The following is an 18,165-nucleotide window of genomic DNA, read 5'->3' on the forward strand; positions in this document are numbered from 1 at the left end:
TCAAAACGAATAACAACCCACTTCCAAAAATCCAACCGGTCCCTATTATCCTCACAAAAAAGAAGAGTATCATCTACAAACAACAGATGCGAAACTGAAACCCCTTCTCCATGTCTCCCCATTACCTTGAAGCCCCTAATGAAGCCTTTCTCCTCAGCTCTTGATATTAAACTGCTAAAAGCTTCCATAATTAGCACAAACAGATAAGGTGAGAGTGGGTCTCCCTGCCTTAGGCCTCTAAATGTTGAGAAGAATTATATGGGAGTGCCATTCACTAAAACTGCCATTCTCACAGTTGAAATGCAGAATAAAATCCAGTTTCGTTACTTGGGTCCAAAACCCATTTTCTCCAAAACTGAAAGAAGGAACCTCCAGTTCACGTGATCGTAAGTCTTTTCAATGTCCAATTTACACACTAAACCTGCACCGGTGCTTCGTTTCCTTGAGTCAATCGCCTCATTAGCTACCAAAACTGCATCCAAAATCTGCCTCCCTCCTTCAAACGCATTCTAACTGTTCGATACCACTTTTCCCATCACTCTTTTCAGCCTATTTACTAGGACTTTGGCAATAATTTTATAGAGACTCCCCACAAGACTGATAGGCCTAAAATCCTGCACGACACTAGCCCCCTCTTTCTTCGGGATAAGCACTAGGAAGGTTGCATTAAGGCTTTAAAAAACAGCGTTCTGCGAATGGAGCTCCTCAAACACTTGCATCACTTCCCCCCCAACTATAGGCCAACAAAACTTCAAGAACGCCAGCATAAAACCATCTGACCCTGGTGCCTTATCTCCCCCCAAATATGAGAGAGCTTTGGAAACCTCCTCCTCCGAAAATTGCCCCTCCAAAGTCTCATTATCCAAGGAATCAAGTGTTTTAAAAAGACCTGACTTCACATCAGGTCTTCTTACTAGAGATTCTTCAAACAAGGATTTAAAGTAGGATCCAATCCCTTCTTTAAGCTCCTCCTCATTATCCAGCCGAACACCCCTAACTGTCATGCTACTGATAAAATTTTCCCTTCTCCTTGCATTAGCCATACAGTGAAAGAACTTGGTATTGCTATCTCCCTCCTTCAACCAAAGAGCTCTTGACTTCTGTCTCCAAGAGATTTCTTCAAGGATGACACAATGACTAAATTCATCTTTGGCTATCCGCTGACTAATCCTATCTTCCTCAAATAGAGAACCAAGTCTTTTTAAACTATCCCAATGGTTTAACTTCTCCAAGGCAGCATCCTTCCTAGCTGACACATTGCCAAGGGTCTCTTTATTCCACCTCTTCAAGTCGTATTTCAAAGCCTATAGCTTCTTCACAAGCACAAAACTGGGTTTCCCCCTAAAATTGTTAAACTGCCACCAATCTTTAATATTATCCATAAAACCTTCCACCCTTAGCCACATGTTTTCAAATCTAAATGGGCTTTTACCTGTTCTCATCCCACCTCAATCTAACAAAATCGGGCAATGGTCAGAAACAAGTCTTGGAAGAAGAATTTGCATAGCCCCCGACACAAGTTCCTCCCAGTCTCCTAAAAACAAAAAGCGGTCTAACCGAGCCTTCAGGGAACCTCCTTCCCCTCCACTCCAAGTGAATGCTCCACCTCCACTCTACAAGGTAGTTTTAGAAAGAGCTTTTGTAAAGACATCAACCAACTGATCTAAAGAGCGAACATAAGAAGCAGAAACAGCTTGGGTCAAGACTTGTGATGAGGTGAAACAAAATGGTAAGAAACAAAGGAGAAAATGGGATTATATAGAACAAAGTTTCATCTTAGCTGCGAAGTTGAAAGCTATGAAGTCAAACTTGAAAAGATGTGTTTGGCAATGTACTAGTCAGGAAGGAGATGACCTTCCACTAGATGGGGTTTATGGTGAGGGGAGACAAGGGGGTGGAAGTGTCCCATTTGTGCTTTGTTGATGATATTATCATTCTTTGTGAGGGTTCTTAGGATCAAATGGTTCATATAAGTTGGTTACTCATGTGGTCTAAAGTCATATTTAAGTTGAAAATAAACTTAGAAAAGAGTGAGTTGATTCTTATAGGAAGGGTGGTTAATGTGGAGGAAATTACCTGTGAGATTGGTTGCAAGGTGGGAGAGTTGCTATCTATTTATTTGGATCTGCCCTTGAGTTCCCATTTTAAATTAGTGGTGGTTGGAGATGGGGTGGAAGAGTGTTTTCATAAAGGGTTGGCGATGTGGTAAAGAAAACATATTTCCAAAAGAGGGAGGCTCACTTTGATAAAGAGTACATTATCCAGCTTGCCTATATACTTTATGTCCTTGTTTAGCATTCCAAAGAAAGTTTGGTTGAGGCTGGAGAATATTCAAAGAGATTTCTTATGGGAGGGGGGCTTTAGAGAAATATATTCATCTTATTTGTCACAAGCCATACAAAGGCCTTCATTTATATATTTTATTTTATGGGACTTTAGATGTCCTAATGAAATTTACAAGAAAAAAAGGAATTGAATAAGTCAAAGTAAAGATATCATTAAAGGAGTTCATTGAGAATGATCCTAAGGATGTCAAGGACCAAATTCTCACATCAAGAAAGGTGGAAGACAAATACGCATAACTAAAGCAAACATTAGATTAGCTAGTTCCTCAATTTCTTGCTCTAAGAGGTTATGGTGAAAATTGAAGTTCCAAGATATAGACAAGGAGGAGGAAACTATCACTAAGGAAATAATAGAGTTTCTCATGCTCACTACATAGATGTTTGCAAACTACTCACTAAGAGACTTATCACCTACCAAAGATTATCTCAAAAACAGATTTTAGTACCGATGACCCATGGAATAATGAGTGAAATGAAAGAAGTTTGAGGTTGTTTGTGTGATAACCTTCCGACGGCATATATGTGACCACCTAACAATACAATTGGCTTCCCATCCATTAGAGTTTTGATAGATACTCAAGACAACCTTCTATCATAAAACATCATTCTTCCTAGGGAACCTCTACAAACATTTCCGAAGGAAGGTTCTATTTCTTAAGAATGTTCTCCTAATGCCTATTTTTCCTACTAACATAGTTTAGAATTTTTGGGTACCAATAAAGGTAGGTTTCTTTGCATGGGAAGCGTCATAGGGAAGGATTTTGACACTAAATCAATTCCAAAGGAGAGGATGAGCTTTACCAAATGAATGTTACATGTGCAAGGTGATGAAGGATCAATAGTCATTTACTCTTTTATTTTCCAAAGCAAGAATGTTGTGGCAGACAATTTGTTCTCTATTTGGTGTGGTATGGGTGGCACACTCTATAGTTAGAGGAAACCTCTTGAGTTGGCATGACTTATTTATGGGGAAGAAGCAAAAGAAAACTTGGAGGGTTGCTTCCTTATGCTTGTTTTGAACCTTATGGAAGAAAAGAAATAGGAGGTTGTTTAATGACATTAAATAATTAGACCAAGAATCAAATCTAATTTTATGTCTATTTTTTTTAATGGGTTAGAATGTACATAAAGGGTCATTTTGTGTCTATGATAGGCTTTGTAGATTGGCTAAGCTTCAACAAAGGAGAGAGGTTTGTTTTTTGTTCGCTTCTTTCCTTGGTTAGCCTTTTGGGGCGTATTGTGTACATCATGCGTACCTTTGTATGTCTCATCTTAGGCATTTTTAGTATATTTTCTTTTATTGAAAAAATTGCTACTTAACTTGGTGAAGATGAATTTCTTATTTGTGATAAAGAAGTTATAATCAAGGTGAAGATCTCATTTTCTTGAGATAATATTCTTTTTATTAATTTATTTTCTGTAAATAAAAATATGTAAATAAGATGTTATGTTACATAATATTATGTTGTTTTATTTATTTTAAGACATTTTTTTTATTCTTAGTACTTTGATCAGTTTTTTTATATCATGGTCACAATTTTTCTACCTATATCACAATTTTCATAATTTAGTACCTTTGTCACATTCTTAATTATATTTTTTGTACCCTAGTTACTTTTTTCATACCCCTTTTGTATCCTAATCACATTTTTCATACTTTGATCATACTCTACATATTTTTCTTATCTTATCATCCCAATCACATTTGTTGTACCTTGATAACATTCTTCATACCTTAGTCACATTTTCCATATGCTGATTACACTTTTTATACCCTAGCAATATTTTTCATATCTTAGTCACATTCTTCATAATAAATCACAAAATTTTGTACCTTAGTACCTTTGTGATATTTTTTTATACTTTTCTCACATTTTTTATAGCTTGATCATATTTGGAGTACCTTAGATTTTGATTTTGTTTTTTTTTTTTTTCTTTTGTTACTTTTATTTTTCATTTTTATACTTTTTGTATTATTACTTTTTTAGAAGGAAGAAATTCTATATTAAATTTGCATTTGGTGGATCAATGAATTATAATTGTATTATTACAAATAATTCAACCTATTAATGTAATACTTTATTTGCTAATTAGGTGATTATGTATTAATAGATAGAATCTTAAAGGTGGATCAATTTATCATATTGCAAAATAGTTTCTATCTAAATTTTATTCAAAATTGCAAAACTTCAAAAGTAGACGTGTTATTTCATAAAGTACAAAGGCAAAGGTACAAGGTACCAAGAATATGATTAGGGTATATAAATGTGATTAATGTTAAGATACAAATTATGTGATTAAAGATAGACAAAATGTGACTAATTTATGAAATATGTGATTAAGATATTAAGATACGAAAATTATAACCCAAGTACAATGAATATGACCAAGGCATGAAAAATATACTAAAATACCCAAAACGTGACTAAATAATGTGAACAAGGTACGAAAAATGGGACTAAATATAAAGGTAAAGACGAAGAATATAGTACAAAGAATGTGAACATGGTTAAAAAAATGTGACTAGTGTACAAAGAATGTGGCCAAGGTAATAATAATAATAATAAAGATAAAAACATGAAAAATATGTTATTTAAGATTTTATTTTAATTTTTATGAGATGCTTTTGTACTATCTAAGTTTTTTATTAGAAATTTGGGTGTTTCTTCATTATTAGTTTATAATTTTAATTTCATTGCATTTATTTTTTTCAAGATGAAAATGGAGTGAGAGGAAGAGAATGAAAAAGGTGGAGACTGAGACAGACTCTTCCCTTCACTGGTCTCCTCTATTTTTATCAATCGATGGCTTATATTGGATATTAAAATCCAATGGTTGGCATTGAAAATTGATATAGTACCAAGAGGTGCTCTAGAATTTTCTACGTCATTATGCATGCTCAATAAAAGTTAAAAATCATTATTCAAAGGGCAGAGTAGTAGGAATTTTTTAGGGTACCAAGAGCTCTCATCAGGCCTTAAAAATCTTTAGATGTGAGCAAAATTTCTTTTTCTTGAGTTTATTGATTGTTTGGAAAGTGCCTAATTCCTATGTATTCTGTGTCCCCTTTTTTGTGTGGAGTCTCTTAACACATATTTCTTATTGCCTAAAAAAATTTTGTTTTTGGAAGTTTGAATTCTGAGAAGTCTTATTGCCTAAAAAAAACTGGTTTGTGTAGTAGTTTTTTCCATTTCCCTGATTACAAATGATTGATATAATGTACTTTTCTGCTATCAGAAGAAAATTAGCAAAAATTATAGATCACTGAATTGGTAGACATTCACTTGAAATAGGACTTGTATGCCATGAATGTCATTGGATGTATTAGATTTCAAATTGAAATCATAAATCGTCTTTACTTTCATGTATCTGTCTCTGCTATTAATGGAAAACCCTGGGTTTTGCCACATGCACATTCTTTCCACACATTCTTCTTTTCCTAATAATATTCCACGATAAAGTTTCCTTGCTTTCTCACCACTTCCACACTTGCTAATGCTCTAGCACCTCCAGTACCATGGATGATGATGACATAGTTCTCATGCATTACATGTGCCACCCTATAGTATGATCTTGGAATGTGAATGGTAGAAGTTCTCCACAAATGCATTCAAATTTGAGAGTAGTTTTTGTACAACTAAAATTTGAATTGAATCTGGTTGTCACTTTTGGAGCAGAATATAAAGTGCAACGTTCAACACCAATGCATGGAAATGCAAGATAATTTTGTATAAGATGTTAAAATACATATGGCAAATGTAGTGTCTTCCATGGGTGCAGTTTGATATTAAACACAACCGTTGCAATACCTGCTAATTCTATCTGTGCTACTTTCCAAACTGAAAACATGTATAGAATGAAATACAACTAAATGTTAGTTCACTGGACAGCCATCAACCACAATGCCTTTGGCTGTAGGACAAGTTGCCAGCTTACAGTGTTCACCATCTGTACCCCACCAACTGAGACCTTTCTCCTCAATGCCCAGTGAGAAGTACAATAGCACTGCCATGAAAGCAACCCCCGCATCCATAGCAGCTGAAAGGATATAATTGTACCTCTGCCACCACTGCTTTCGATAACGGAAGACAAAAAAGTTGAAAATTGTTCCAACAAGAATCCAAGAATTGTAATTTAGTGAGGTTGCCGGTGGCATCATACTTGTTGCTCCCAAAAGGACTGGAAGGTTAATTAGGGGAATCCAAGATTGCTTTGGGAATGCCTTATGAAATACCCAAACCACAACCGGTCCCAATGCACCTCCAAGAAAGAACCAATTCATGGAAGGATAGTTTCCAAGACTTCCAAAGATTCGTTTAGGTCCTACCAAACCCCATATAACAGATGCATCAAAGAAGACCCGGTCACCAGGGCATGTCCAAGGACTGTCAGGAGGAAGGAGTTCATCCTGGCATATGTTCTTAATAGTAGTCAGCAACCACCATGCCACTGCAATGTTGATTGTTCCTGCCAGGATTGTTCCTATAAACTGGCAAGTGGGCATATACAATGTAGAATGCATCAACAATTGTACCATAGTAGAAGTCTAAAGAATAATGATACAAAAGTAGGATCAGCTGATTTAAAATTAAGGCCACAAAACTTTGTTGACAGCCACCCCTTTGGGCATTTCTGATGCTTTGTATGTTTACAATATGAATTTCTAATACCATAATGCATGATAATTCGCCACAATAATGTTCATATGAAAAGCATTGTATCTAAGCCTGCACAGCTTTATACTTCCTACCATGACAACAGCTACTTTCTAATTCTTAAAGTTGTAATTTTAAGTTGATCATTGCATATTTATTGTTATTTAATTTCTAAATTGTATAAAAAATATTAGATGCAAGCATGTTGTGAGCTTTAGTTTTGGTTTGTTTCTGTTGCTTGTTAGATGGTAGATAGAGAAAAGAAAATGCACCTGAACTAAGAACATCGATCTTGGAGGGATCTTCATGTAGTGTCCTAGCTTGAAATCATTCAGGAAGGAGACAGCCTGAGCCATGCTCATATAACCATAGGTTTTGAAGCACACATTGGCTATCGGTCTTCCTGGTAATATGACACCCATGACGTACTCTGTGATTATATTCAGTCCTGGTGTCTGTATATAGTTCATCAAAGTATTAGTAGAGGGAATAATAACAGATATTACATAGATGATGATGACAGTGAAAAAGGTTGCAGATGCTTCTTGGATACTTATATTAGAAAACATCATAATAGTGCCTAGCTTCATATCATGAAGTCAGGAAATGTGACTAAAAGGATGCATGTAGATTGCATTTGTTTAAAACTTCCCTTACAAGAATTGCCAAACTATTTGAGATCATATGCCATTGAGGGGTTTTTAGTTGAACACTTGAAATAGGTAAATCTGGCGTAGTGTGCTTGATTTTCAAATTTAGTACATTATGAATGCAGAGAAGTAAATTAATTCCAATGGTTACATCTCATGCTGCAAAATATGAGAAGGAAAAAGAGGAGCAATGGGTCAATTCATATACCTGGTTTGTTGTAGCAGTTATAATGCTGATTGGAAGGGTAAAAATAAATGCCATGGCAGCAGCAAAGATGAGTCCCCACCATGGCATCTGAACCTCATCATTCAAGAAGATGCAGAGTGCAAGGGAGACTGCGATTGTCACTACAAGTAACAAATAGAACCACCAGGAAGGTATGTCTGCATATCTCCTCATCAATCTTGTATGGATATCCTCCTTGCCCTTGTAAGAAGCACGATACCGCTGGCAAATTTCGCTGTTCATTATCATCGTATGTTAAACGTTGCAGTTTCCACAATAAATTTCAAAATAATAAGAAAGTGGATGAGAAAGAAGATGCTTTCAATTACTGATTTTGTTTAAATGCATCATTCATGCATGTCTTCTTCATCTCTAGATAGTGAATATTTATGTATCTTCTAAAAAGCATGCTACATCATATCAGGGAAGGACAACTGAAATAACCTGGAGCTAAGAAAAATTATGTGTCAAAATTGGCTAAACATCTGAAAGCTCTTTTTGGGGCCAAAAAAAAAAAAAAAATCTCTTTGAAAACCTTCTCATTTTTGTTTGGGAAGCATAAATTTTGTGATGAAAAGTAAATCTTATAGAATGGGAGACAGTTTCAAGTGTTAAGTGGTTCCTTGTCATTTTAGTGATAAACATAATTGGAAAACTGAATACACAAAATGCATGCACCAGCGCACCCACACACGCTGGGAGGATTGGAAACCAAAGATGTCGATCATGGAAGACAATATTCAAGGAAACTATTGTTAGAAATTTCCGAGAGTATCTTTAGTCTTACTATCATTGAAAGAAAATTGACAGAAATCAAATGAACTCAGGACCACAATTCTGACTCAGTTTATTTGTTAGAAAATTTGGTTTGTTGTCACATTATGTAATCCAAATAATTGTTAGAGAAAATATCATAATCAAAAGAATCTGCGGAAATGTTCTGCTTCCTTAAGGTGCAAATTCAAAGGCTTGTTACCATCATGAATTGTTTGCTATTCTGTTTTGTGTTTTTTTTGGTTTCCCCTCTTTATTATACTCTTGTGCTTACTTTTTTTCTTTTCTCCTTGGTGTTTTTCCCTAAAAGATTTTTTGTCATTCTTTCTTTTGTATATTTTCTTACTTTAATCTCCTATAATGCAAGTATAGTTTTTCATAAAAATAAATGAATAAATACAGGAAGAAAATGCATCTGAGAATCGTAAGTTATACATTACCTTCCATAGAAGAGAGCGACATGAGTAAGGGTGGATGCTATAGTTGCAAAACCAAAGCCATAACTGAGAGCAAAAAATATGCTTAGATTAATTCGTCCCTGCTCCTCATACTTCTGTCGATTTATCTCAAACTTGTCATTTACAATAGCTGCTATGTCATATAGCTGACCTTGCGATGTGAACAAGTGAGAGGAGAATATGGGAAATCTATGTGCATTGTACATATCAAATCCCCAGTAAGCCAAGGGAATGACAGCATATACTAACAAGACATAGCCCACAAAGATATTGAGAATGGCAAAGAAAGGGGAAACGAGGGGGCTGAATAAGAAAGAGGCCACAACAGTCCAGTCGAGGGTTAGGGCTCCAAGTCCAAGGCCCCTCATGCCTGAGCCTAACTGCTGGGCTGTAACTGACTTAGGGAATGCCCAGCAGACCCATGATATACTTGTGAGTGTTGAGAAGAGGTATCCTGGGATCAGGTACCAGGAAAAACTGCAAATTAGTGCAATCACGAAGAACTTTGCTCTTGTCATGCGTTGCTCCTCTTTCTCATGTAATGCCCTGCACAGTTTAGATCAAACAGTTCTCTTAACATTGGTTTAATGATGAACATAAATTTATAAACAATCCATGAGGCTGGCTCAGTCCATGCCAGGGTTTGGTGCAGAGATGGAGGTTCCAGGTTTAATTCCATGTATCATAGACAACATTAATTCATCAACAGTTTCTAGACATTACTTGTAGTGGATGAAAACCCAATATTAGTGTGCTTGGAGATGATGATTAAAGGAAAAGGGGGAAAAAATTCCACAAATTGATAACATGAAATTGAGCAGGTTATAATAAGCAAATGCATTTTATGATGTTAGAGGCGCTAGTGGTAGTATCGATTGAGGCCAAAATTAAAGATAGTCGTTATAGATGATCTGGTTGTCTGATGAAGACTGGTGGGTGAGTATGTTTTTTAAGTTGAAATAACCATGAAGGACAGCATGAAGCCTAGAAGGGTATTTGGTTGAGGAGAAAGGACATGATGCCTTGGTGATAACAGAGAAAATGGTGAATGTCTGGTGATCAGAAAATAATGTAATTGACAACTTTCCAAAATGCTGATAGAAAATAGATCATCAAAATGTTGAGGTTTAATGAGAACAATAAAGTGAGTAAATTTTAGGTTGAAACAGGTAAAGATGTAATATAGTGATCTTGATATGCATGCACAAATGGGTAAATTAATGTCTTTTGAGGAATTTTACATTTGAAAGAAGCCTGTTTTTTTATAAAATGAAGCTTTTATATAAAATGGGGGGAAGAAGAGATTATATCCTTGATAACCAAAACAGAGTGTGACTCTATTACAATTCCTAGAAAGAGTCACCAATAAGTAAAGATTGAGTTTTCAGGTTTCTGGAACGGGTGAACTTATGTTTCCCAAGTGCATGTTTAAATGAAGTCTTTTCAGAATATCAAACAGTTCAGACTCCTTTTCATTATTTCAGTAGTATGTATTCATGTTATTTCCAAACTTCTTCATAGTCAACCTGAATAAGATTACTGCAATTGTGCAATCCCTTATATTGGCAGCTAAAATTTACAAATGACTGAACATCTATGATAAACCTATCCTACCTATTTGGAACTTCATGATGCTAACATATGCACACATTTTTTTATATGTACAAATAGCCACCAGAAAAATATATTTTTGGGTGATGTTGCAATCACCCTTCCATAATTTAGATTATAAAACTAGCTGCCAAAAAGTTCCATCATATTCCATCCTACCAGCAACCAGTAGTACTAATATTATTATTATTGTTGTTCACTTGTTCCATCCTACCAGCAACAAGTTGTGTTGATATTAATTTTTTTCATGTTGTTGTTGTATGCATGACACTTATGTGAGGTTGCACATATTGTGGAGTCTTAACCAAAATAAGGCCATGAAATTATTCCCTCTTTATGATTTTCTCTGAACTATTTTCTACTGTATAGAAAGGGCATTTTTGTTCTTCTTACATACTTCCATGCAGGAAACGATTCAACGCTCTCATGGTTTTTCTTTAAATATTTTAGTTTGATAATTTCATCAAAACTGCTAATTGAAGAGGTGGCTATATTGAAATAAGAAGTTGGTGCCTCAGTGGAACAACCTGTAGACCTAGCACGGTCAGTGTCTTGACTGCCTTGCATGACCATGTGCTCTTGCATTCAGAAAAAAGATCCTATTATTTTCTGCTTTGCGATCCTGCAGATAGTCCTTACAACTTGGATTCACAAGCCTTATAAGCCTAAAAGGACATAGATTGTTGTCCCTTCTTTTTATACAGGAAAACAAGAGAGTTGAATGGATTGTGTGAAACAAGGACTCTTCTGAATTGTAGTTTGTAGAGTTATTAGGGGATCCCCTACAAGTGCAAGCCTCCACTTAACCCACACCAATTATCAGTTCTAAAGATGCATCAAAATTCATTATTCATAAGTTCTTTCTTCACTGTAGTTCCTGTTCTCCTGCTTCTGCCTGTTGTCTAATTGGTTTTCAGATCGTCTAAACAATTCTATGTGAAGATTGGTCAAACAGGTTGGTTGTCACATGTAGGTAAGATAGGCCCAAATTCATGATACGACATAACAGCGCACCAGCACACACAGCACGCCTAGCACTGCCTATCAAACATGCACATCTGGGCTTTATTGTTAAGCATCGTCATCATAGTTATCATTATCATGGTCATTGTTTATTGATTGTTGGTATATACATTACTATCCCCTTCTTGATTACATAGACAGCAGATGGTCCACCATGTGGGTGAATTATCTTGTAAGGAAGAGTTAGAATTTGTCATGACTACTAATATTGACCCTAATTCCACTATCAGCTTAGTTGATGAATTATCATCAGCCTGGCTGAGGCCATTTACTGACCATAAGTTTGAGGCTGCCAACTTGGTCATTGATAATGGTGGCAAAACATTTCTCCTTTTTCAATTATGGACTTATAGTGATGGGTGGCGGGGGCATTTAACCTTAAAATTGATTGACACCTCTTGATTGTGTGTTTTCTGAGAAGGACCTTCACCGGTGGGACAAAGACTTTTCGTCTTTGTTCTTCCATGGTTGTCTGTGTGGCTGTAGATTTTTGTGAAAAACATAATTTTTCAGTTTTGCTCAGTTCAAGTTTTTTGGGTTGGGTCTTCCCCATAAAATTTCTGCTTAGGCGGCTAGGTCAACTAAAAGGCTTCAAACTTGGGAAAGGTAGATCTCCCTTTATTGCGGCTTGTGGCCCAACATGGTGGTGGGGTGTTGACATATGGGTTAAAGCAAAGGAAAAAAGGCAAGTGGGAACTGAGGAAGTAGAGGTAGAACGGATAACATCCAGCAACTGAGTTGCTGTAGATCTTCAAGGTTGAGAAAAGGGGGTCAAACTTGAATGGGTTCTGATTGGATTGAGCTGCTCATATGATATGAATCCGAATTCATTTGGAACTGAAAAAGTTAGGATTTTAGTTGAAAGTCTTCATCCTAAGAGTGGCCACAAAGGGCACAAGCCGACAAGGCCAGTGCTGGTAGTCGAAATATTGGACTGGCGATCTATCCCATTCGGACATGGCAAGATTTGAGCTCTACCAAGGAGATATGGTAGGTGGATTGGCATAAATTGGCAACTAGTACTTCTGATTCTAAAGTATCAATCCATATCTATCTTAATTATTATACCCAATTTTGAATCCAAATCTACATGTGATTGAATCTAGACTATTACACAAAAATAAAAACAAATGAGTTGGTTCTAATAAACAGGACTGAAGTAGGGAAAATTGGGATGAGATTTAAAGAAGTGAAATTTATTTATTTTGATGGTGTGGTCAGTTTTAGTTTTGGTTTGGTGGCAATATTTTGACATGATTATCAAAAAGGTGCTTTTTTGGTGGTATGCAAAAACCTCATGATTGATATGATTAGAATTACTTTGACTTTTGAAATTTTGAATTTCATGGTGATTTATTTTTCTTCTTTCTCAAAATAGGAAGCTGCATTCAGTTACCAGAAAAAATAAACAAAATTTGAAAATAGAATCAGAATCTGAAGTCTTTTAAGTCAGCTGGGTTGAAACTAAAGACAATTGAATGCAAAGTTGGATTTTTGAGGCTTAAGAAAAGGAGAAAAGGACAGGTTTTCTGACTTTATACCTATAAAAGCAAACAAGAAAGGAGGGGGCACAGCACGTCAAGGTATGAACGCTAGCTGTAAAATACTAAAACACATTATGTGCCCATGTGACTCTCTCTCTCTGTGGTCCATCCTTTTCATCACAAATATCTTTTAATACAATTACTATACATACGTATATATGTACGGTATTGGGATTTATAGGAATTCCTAAAAAATTGGATATCTTGTATTTTTTTTATTAATTTTTTGCTGGTAAAATAAAAACATTAAACAAAAAATTGGAAAAATATACGCAAATTTGGAGGGATTCTGTGGGAAAGGGGGTGACATACCGGAAAAGAGAGACCTGAACCAAGGAGCTGGGCCACCACATATGGGCCGGCTCCACCACATACTTCCTCAGCAGCCCAGCCCATCCATATCCCAATACCTGTCCACATACAACTTCATATTTTTAGCGATAACTTTGCTTTCAAGACAAGGAATCTAAAAACCCACTTGCTGCCATCTTTTTACCAAATTGACGGACCCAAGTCAACCAAATTTTTTCTATCATAATTTAAGAAAAATACCACTGAAAACATGCAGCACCCATGATGCATAAAAGCAACTTCTGCTTTTCGAAACTAAGAAAATGCTTCCATATTTTTTTACTATGGTATAGAACATCAATTAACACCCAATGGATCCCATAATCATAACACATTTTTACTTTCAAAATGAGATGATTCTATTAACCAACCACCCTGTGGAATTTAGAAGCAAAAACCAAAGCAATATTCCACTTCCAAAGAGCAAGAAAAACAGAGTCAAAAAGCCACCCAAATACAAACAAATTATCCAAGAAGTGATGACAGTGGGGTAGATTTTTAATTTTTATTTTAATGGAAGATGCTATTAATTATTATAATAAAGATATTTCACCAACAAAAATGTCTCACGCGCTAATCAATATTTGAAACCACTTGTGCTGCTTCCCAAAGCAAGAAAAACATTTCCAAAAAACAAGAAATTCGTAAAACAATTTCCTCACCTGAGTAGTGATTATGAGAAGCCAACCAGACAAAAAGGAGATCTTTCGCTGATAAAAGGCTTTGATTATGGTGACTATACCAACAGCATAAGCAGAGCCACTTCCAAAAGCACTTCCGGCGTTAGCAAAGATGGAAATGAGGACATGTTCCTTCATGTTAAACGGACCAGGGTTGAGCGAAAATGACCGTGACCCGAACCCTGGAATCCGGAACCTGGTGGTGGGTAGCACCGCCGCCATGAAGTGGCCAATGGGGAGGGTGGCAACTTGGACGGTGATCTGAGTTATGATGAGCGGCTCAGTCCTGTACGCGAAGAATTGGTCGAGAAATGAGAGGAGTGCACATGAGAACAAGCCCATGAACCACATTCTAAAGGTCCACACGGGGAGGCTGGGGTCGTCGGTGTTGGTCACGGTTAGCCGGACTTCCTCGATGGGCGAGAGCTCGTCTTCATCGCCGTCGGTGGCACTGATGGATCTTTCAGCGGTGGAGTAGGGTGTTTGTACTTCTAAGGTCCCCATGTTGAGAGGCAGAAGCTGGAGCTAGAGGTGTGTGGCTTGTGGAATGTGGTGGGAGAGGGAGAGGGCCTTTGTCCCTTTTTATTTCATCTTGGGTGAGTAGATTTAAGACGTGGGGCTGTTGTTTTTCTTGAATTTATTTACTTTTTCTTTCTCCAAAATTTATATTTTTGAAAAAAAAAAAAAAAAATTCTGAGTTTCTATTGCATTGTGTGATCTAAAAATAATTTTAGAGGTGGAAATATCCTCCTCGTATTGAACCAAATTTAGGCACCGTGTCCATCAATGTGGGATTTTTTATAAAAGTACCATAGTTTTTAAAAATAATTTTTAAATTATCGTAGTAAAAAAAATAATTCTAAATCTACGATAGTTATGTCCAATTAGGAGGGAAAAAAGAAATTGTAAGTGAGAAATCGTCTCTTAAAGAAACAATTTTTACAAAAAATAAAATAAAATAAATTTTCACTTTAAAATTTTTTAAAAAAAAAAAAAAAAACCGCCTAAACAAGAAATCGTCTTTTACAGAGACAATTTCCACAAAAAAAAATAAATAAACAAATAAATAAACCATGTGGGTTCCACAAAAAAAAATTAAAATTCTCACTTAAAAAAAATAATTAAATTCTCACTTAGTCGTCTCTTAAAGAGACAACTTCCACGCAAAGTCACCACCTTCCACAAAAAGCCAAAAGTGAAAAATTCTCACTCAAAAAAAAAAAACCAAAATACAAAACCTTTAAAAATCCATTTTTTTTCATTCTTAATTCTATTTATACAAAAATATAATTATTATAAATATATATTATAAAATTAATTAATTTTATTTACTAAATTTAATTTATAAATTAATTTATAAATAATATATTAAATTTAATATAAGATAAATAATATTTATATATTTTTTCGTTCACTTTCAAATTAAAAAAAAAAACTATTATCAATATTTTGTGAAAAATGAGTTTAAAAAAATTGTTATTAATTTATTAAATAAAAAATAAAAAAAAACAAAAACGTCATAAACAATTTAAAAAAAAAACTTCAAAAATCCATTTTTCTATTCCATATTAAAAAAAGTAATTTTATAATATATATTTTTAATAATTGTATTATTGTATAAGTATAATATAAAATAGAAAAATGGATTTTTAAAGTTTTTTTTAAATCACGTTTTTGTTTTTTATTTTTTATTTAATAAATTAATAACAATTTTTTAAAACTCAATTTTCACATAAACTTGATAATAATTTTTTTTTAATTCCAAAGTTAAAGAAAAAAACAATATGTAAATATTATTTATCTTATATAAATTTTAGTGTATTATTTATAAATTAAATTTAATAAATAAAATTAATTAATTTTATAATACATATTTATAATAATTGTATTATTATATGAATAGACTAAAGAATGAAAAAAAAAAAAAAAAAGGATTTTTAAAGGTTTTGTTTTTTGGTTTTTTTTTCTTTTTTTGAAGTGAGAATTTATGGGGTGGTGACTTTGTGTGAAAGTCGTCTCTTTAACTTTCCACGTTGTTTTTTTTTTATTTTAAAGTGAGAATTTATTTATTTATTTATTTTATGAAAATTATCTTTTAAATAAATTATTTTCCCACTTAGGTGTTTTTCTTTTTTTTTTTTTAAGTGAGAATTTAATTTTATTTTTTTTTTATGGAAATCGTCTTTTTAAAAGACGATTTCCCATTTAGGTGTTTTTTTTTTAATATTAAAGTGAAAATTTAATTTTTTTTTTTTTTTTTATGGAAATTGTCTCTTTAATATGCAATTTCTCACTTCATTTTTTTTACTTTTTTTTATGAAAATAGTTTTTTTGGAGACGATTTCTTATTTAGAATTTCTTTTATCCCTCTTAATTGGACTTTCTATGTAGGCTTGAAATTATTTTTCTTATTCCGATAATATAGGAATTATTTTTAAAAACTGACGTAATTTTATCAAAAGTCCCATCAATATGTCCCCACCCAACTTCAATACTTCTATGTAAGTGGATGGAGCTCTCATTTGAAAACCAATGTCCTCGTATATGGACAAAACGTGATGGCCTCATTTCTTTGCATCACATCACAAATAATAATAATAATAAATATTATGTCTTTATATTTATTTTTAAATAATTATATTTTATTAATATTTTTTTTAAATAACATTCTTTTAGATAATTTTTCTATGTGGAGGTGAAAAGTGAAGAAAATCATGATTGTTGAGCGTATAGAAGAAGTGAGAAAATGAAGACGTGTAGATTCAAAGATCCAGAATCCGTGGAGATTCCAACCTTATCATGTGAGAGTGGGCCCTACATGTTTTCTCAACCACCCCCTCTCCACCTTCACTTTTACCTGCAACTTCCTCTAAATTAAAATATGGGTTTCTTTTTTTCTCTTTTTGCATTTTTAACCCCAAATTTATTCGAATATTTCCCCACAAGGGTTGAAATTGAAATTCAAATTCAAAGTGGAGACGCTTAGAGTCTAGTTTTTCTTTAAAATATTTGATAGGTCTGTGTGTGGATGATGAGTCTGATGTGATAGTGTGGAATATTTCCTCTTCCACCATAGACTTTTGAGAAAATCATGATGCAGTAAGTAGAGACCAGAAGATGAGGGTGTCATGGCTGGCTTTCGAGTAAGATCCAAAACAAAGATTTCTCTGCCCTTTGTCCAAGGATCACGTTAATTTGAAAATATTTTAAAATTACTTTTTGAAAATTTAAATTTAAGATGAATTTAAAATATTTTTGAGTTGTTTTTTTAGATAATTTCATAATTTTGAAATGGAACTATCTTCTTATTTAATTATATTTATGAATATATTTTTAATGCTCATATTTAAAATATATATATATTTTTTTAAAAAATAATTTATTATTTTTTTGGTCTTTTGAAAATCTGTGGACGTGAATAATCTTATAAAGTCAAGTCTGGACGCCTCTCCAATCGGCGCCTTCATTTAATTTCAAGCTTATCACCTCTACCTGCATTTCCTCAAAATTTCCACAATTGTTTAATCGATGTCATGCCATAAATACTTCACAGATTTTGACACGCTACCAGCCTTTGTTTTATTATTATTATTATTATTTTCAAAAAAAAATTCACTTGCTTTTAATATCATCTAACATTTAAAAAAAAATCTTATTTAGGAATAATTTATTCCTATACAGAAAAATTATATTAGAGTATGATATTATCGTTCTTAATTTTGGAGATAGATCACCTAAATGATAACTCTTAAAATAAATTTGTACAATGTTATTTTAAATGTCATAAAAGATTTGACATACTTTCATTGAACATCAAATGATTTTTAAATAAAATTATTAAAACCCGA

At 34.0% G+C, this 18,165-nt stretch overlaps 2 protein-coding genes across 7 annotated transcripts in view; one reads left to right on the forward strand and one right to left on the reverse strand.

Annotated features, from left to right (window-relative positions):
* LOC117911318 overlaps window positions 1–18,165 on the forward strand; it is a 63,573-nt gene that overhangs the window by 23,064 nt on the left and 22,344 nt on the right. For 4 of the 6 annotated variants that reach the window (XR_004650857.1, XR_004650861.1, XR_004650860.1 and 1 more), the window contains one exon: window positions 7,876–8,204. The exons of 1 other annotated variant lie outside the window; for it this stretch is intronic. The gene's annotated coding sequence lies outside the window, so the exon portion shown is untranslated. Of the gene's footprint in view, window positions 1–7,775; window positions 8,205–18,165 lie in introns of those variants that run through there. One more of the 6 variants, XR_004650858.1, reaches the window with a different exon arrangement.
* On the reverse strand, window positions 6,052–14,877 carry LOC117911316 (oligopeptide transporter 4). The gene is made up of 6 exons (XM_034825637.1): window positions 14,300–14,877; window positions 13,599–13,696; window positions 9,091–9,654; window positions 7,859–8,111; window positions 7,273–7,455; window positions 6,052–6,834 (listed from the first exon to the last, which is right to left on the reverse strand). Exons 1-6 carry the CDS (start codon window positions 14,819–14,821, stop codon window positions 6,220–6,222), a joined length of 2,235 nt encoding a protein of 744 aa, XP_034681528.1. The 5' UTR covers window positions 14,822–14,877; the 3' UTR covers window positions 6,052–6,219.

The sequence above is a fragment of the Vitis riparia genome, chromosome 3 (assembly GCF_004353265.1).
Source record: "Vitis riparia cultivar Riparia Gloire de Montpellier isolate 1030 chromosome 3, EGFV_Vit.rip_1.0, whole genome shotgun sequence".
NCBI lineage: Eukaryota > Viridiplantae > Streptophyta > Magnoliopsida > Vitales > Vitaceae > Vitis > Vitis riparia.

Coding starts and splice junctions, on each gene's coding strand:
- LOC117911316 (XM_034825637.1), bottom strand. CDS start 14,821: ATGGGGACCTTAGAAGTACAAACACCCTACTCCACCGCTGAAAGATCC. Junction 8,112..9,090: donor GTCGCTCTCTTCTATGGAAG/GTAATGTATAAC, acceptor GATAATGAACAG/CGAAATTTGCCAGCGGTATC. Junction 6,835..7,272: donor GATCGATGTTCTTAGTTCAG/GTGCATTTTCTT, acceptor CCCACTTGCCAG/TTTATAGGAACAATCCTGGC.